This window comes from Lolium perenne, chromosome 2, assembly GCF_019359855.2.
Source record: "Lolium perenne isolate Kyuss_39 chromosome 2, Kyuss_2.0, whole genome shotgun sequence".
NCBI lineage: Eukaryota > Viridiplantae > Streptophyta > Magnoliopsida > Poales > Poaceae > Lolium > Lolium perenne.
In genome coordinates this window covers 40,086,869-40,090,113 of record NC_067245.2, presented here as the reverse complement: position 1 = coordinate 40,090,113, position 3,245 = coordinate 40,086,869, and the positions used below count along the sequence as shown (strand labels likewise).

General features: G+C 46.3%; 1 protein-coding gene across 1 annotated transcript; it reads right to left on the bottom strand.

Moving 5' to 3' along the window:
• Positions 1-303: 303 nt before the first annotated feature.
• LOC127331879 (uncharacterized GPI-anchored protein At3g06035) lies at positions 304-1,983 on the bottom strand. The gene is made up of 2 exons (XM_051358101.2): positions 1,802-1,983; positions 304-963 (listed from the first exon to the last, which is right to left on the bottom strand). The coding sequence occupies exons 1-2, from the start codon at positions 1,872-1,874 to the stop codon at positions 452-454; spliced, it is 585 nt and encodes a 194-aa protein (XP_051214061.1). The 5' UTR covers positions 1,875-1,983; the 3' UTR covers positions 304-451.
• Between the last annotated feature and the right edge of the window lie 1,262 nt (positions 1,984-3,245).

Genomic DNA, 3,245 nt, shown 5'->3' with positions numbered 1-3,245 from the left:
TCAAAGGTGAAAAAGTCATAACGAACTAGCAGTAATAACAAATAATCATACTGGCAGTAATAACAAACAAGTCATCTCTTCTCAAAGATGAAACAAGTCATCTCAGCTGCACAGTCTAGTATATTTCCAGTAATAGCAAACTGAATGCACAGTACAGATGTATGAAAAAAATGAATGCACAGTACCGGCAGAACTGAATTTCTAACTTCAGTCTGCAAGTTTGAAGATGTAGTCCACTAATGAAATCATCTGAGCCCAATATGCATAAAAGCTCTGATAATTGTGGGCTAAGGCAGCACAGAGTAAAAAACGTGTCATCCAAAACCTCGTTGCAGAAACTATTTTCATATCTGGAAGTGGAATTCAAATCTGGAAGGTACAAAATGAATGACACAAGCATAAGATACACTATTTCCGTGGTGTCGTGGTATGACTTACGAGCAACATCTTCTCACTTCATCAGCAAAATTACAAATCCTACAAGCAAAACAATCAGCTGGCTGAACGGCTGGACCGATGGAGCCCAGTTGGAACCTGGGGGAGCAGGTGAGAAGTCACCGGGTCCCGTGCTGGTGCTGAGGACGACAACCACCCAGTCTCCTTCGTTGGCGATCCCGACGCCAGAGTACTTGGTGTCGTTCAGGTACTGGTTGTACTGGGACTTGGTGTAGTTGGTGAGCACCACGTCGGCTACGAGGCCAGGCACGCAGGCCGGCATCACCTGTCCGTCTTGGATCACCGACGCGTTGAGATGGCAATGTTCAAGGTACTTGGGGTAGTCCGGGAACTCTGGCTCTGTGCCAGGGACGGTGTTGGCTCCGGTCGTGTTGGTGCACTCGTGGCTCTTGAACTGCTTGGCTAGCTGCTCAGCCAGACAGTCGGCATTGTTGTTCTCGGTGAGCGCTGGGACCTTGAGAGTACTTCTGTAGCTGTTGATGCCCTTGAGAAGCTTGTCGTCGCTTCCTGCAAACGGGATCCAGGATCAAGCAAACAATTCACCATATGATGGCTGTAGCATCAAAATAACTCGCTCTGAATTTCCTGCCTAAACAAGCAGTGAATATTTTCCAAGTGCCAGATCTTCAACAGGCAAGAGCAAGGTTTTTTTCGATCACTAAAGCTTCCGGTATAAGTTGATCATAATAATTAAACGGGCATTCATTGTCCCTAGTAACACAAACTCAGTTAGAGATGGTGTGTGGTCGGCACTGCGAATTGCAACAAAACATGGGCATCATTTGGACTTTGGAGGGAACGGAATACTACTACAATTATACTACTACCTACTTCCACAAAAGAATATCTCAACTTTATATAAATTTGCATGTATATACACGCTAAAACACATCTAGATACATGTAAATTTTGACAAAGTTGAGACATTGTTCTATGGACGGACGGAGTACATAGAATGTTTTTACCAGAATTAGATCTCAAATGCAGGATCTCATTGAGCTTGAAATGATCCCAATGCTAGTCACTACCATGTGATCCGTCACTTGAAGAGAGAGAAAAGGACCCTGGATGACCAGGCCTCTCTCCAGTGCATATGTGCATTACAATCAGTTCAGTGACATCCAAGGACAAGAACTGAAGAACATGGCACTACACCATGCTCATCCAACCATCCGAAAATAACCACAAGAATCGACTAAATATACACCGCGCGCATCAGATCCGGGTGATCACAAGAAGAACTACTAAAGCGGTTCGATGAATCGCAATCAAGCAGAAAGCTTGACTTGCTACTGAAGCGAACCAGACTGCAAAAAAAGAAAAGAACAGCAGTGAGTGTTCTTACCGTCAGATCTGGCGCAATGCAGGAGGGAGGAAGCGATGGCGAGGAAGCAGAAGAGGGAGACCCTGGGATCCATTTTGCCCCACCAAATCCTTCGCTGCGGCCCTGTCTGTCGCCCACTCCGACGGGACGGTAGGTATGTATAGGGGGAGTGAGGAGGAAGGAGGCGGCGAGTCGCTGTCCTGTAGCCAACCACCTGCTGCTTCTTTTTTGCACTTTACTCTTCCTCATCCGACCTCCCTTCCTGTCCTAAAAAGCGTCTGTGAAATTTTTCTCCATGTTCTTTCATCATTTTCTCCAGGATCCATCCACAGTTAAATTGACGGACAAGAAAAATGTCAGGATGTTCTACGGAGAGCACGTGAATTATCGTGGTTTGCTGCAGTATAGTAGTAGTATCCTGAATAGATAAATGGTGTGCAAAAAACTGTCATTTTCCCTTCACGAAAGCTGCCTCGCTTGATCCCTAACTAACACTGTCGGTGTCGGTGCGTTCCCAGTGCTCAGTGTGATAGTAGTACAATTAAGATGTGGGCAACGTGCAGCAGCGTTAATTAATTACGTGAAGTAAACAAATATATATAGATTGCGTTCTTCGTTTAGTTGGTACCGGACGGACCGACGCCGGGACAGCTCAAAGTCACTACTTAACACCGACCGCATTAACTTTTACACTTTCATTTTCTCCAGAGAACAGACAAAAGCGTCTACTTGATATCTGACAATTTCGGTGAATAGTTGGCCGTGCACCGTATATTTCATTCTCTCTGCTTGTTTTAGGTTATGAGTTCCAAAACAAGCACTTCTCTCGAAAAGAAGTTTGAGACCGTGAATCTGCATCCAAAAGATGCATACCTATTTATTTATATTTGTTCAATAAAAGACTAGCAAAAGCGAACATCAAATAATCTGTAGTCACCAGACAACACATACAAACCCAGCAACAAGTGAAAATCATGTCTAGAGAGTCTTATGCCCTAAAAACAGAAACAACGTCCCACCAACTACATATCATGCACACACTCGAGAAGTCGTCAAACCGTCGAGTCATCTTCAGGGTAGAGATATGCATAGTCCTCGTCAGGCCTGCCGCCATGGCGCCAGATAGTGTCACCACCTTGCGTGCGTACATCATCACGAGTATCTGAGGCCCCCTGCGCCACACCCTGAGACTTCTCGTGTTTGACGCGGAAGGAAACACGCCGCTTCACCGCATGTCCCTTTTAGCGAGCACCTACTCCAAAACGATACCCCCATGAGGGAGAATGGTGCCACGTGCCGCCCTAGGAGACCCAAATCAGGGGTTTTCCCGGGGCAGCCCGAGCGAGAAGATGAGAGATGCAGCAACGATGCCTTCGATAAGGTAACGACGCAAAGACACCGCCATCATCCGCCATGACCGAAGTCGGCGCGGTTTTCACCAGCATCCCCACGTTGGCAAACCCGT

Bases quoted from the DNA above. Each gene is read 5' to 3' on its own strand.
- LOC127331879 (XM_051358101.2), bottom strand. From the start codon at position 1,874: ATGGATCCCAGGGTCTCCCTCTTCTGCTTCCTCGCCATCGCTTCCTCC. The intron at 964-1,801 runs GTAAGAACACTC...TCCCGTTTGCAG, and splicing joins GCATTGCGCCAGATCTGACG to GAAGCGACGACAAGCTTCTC.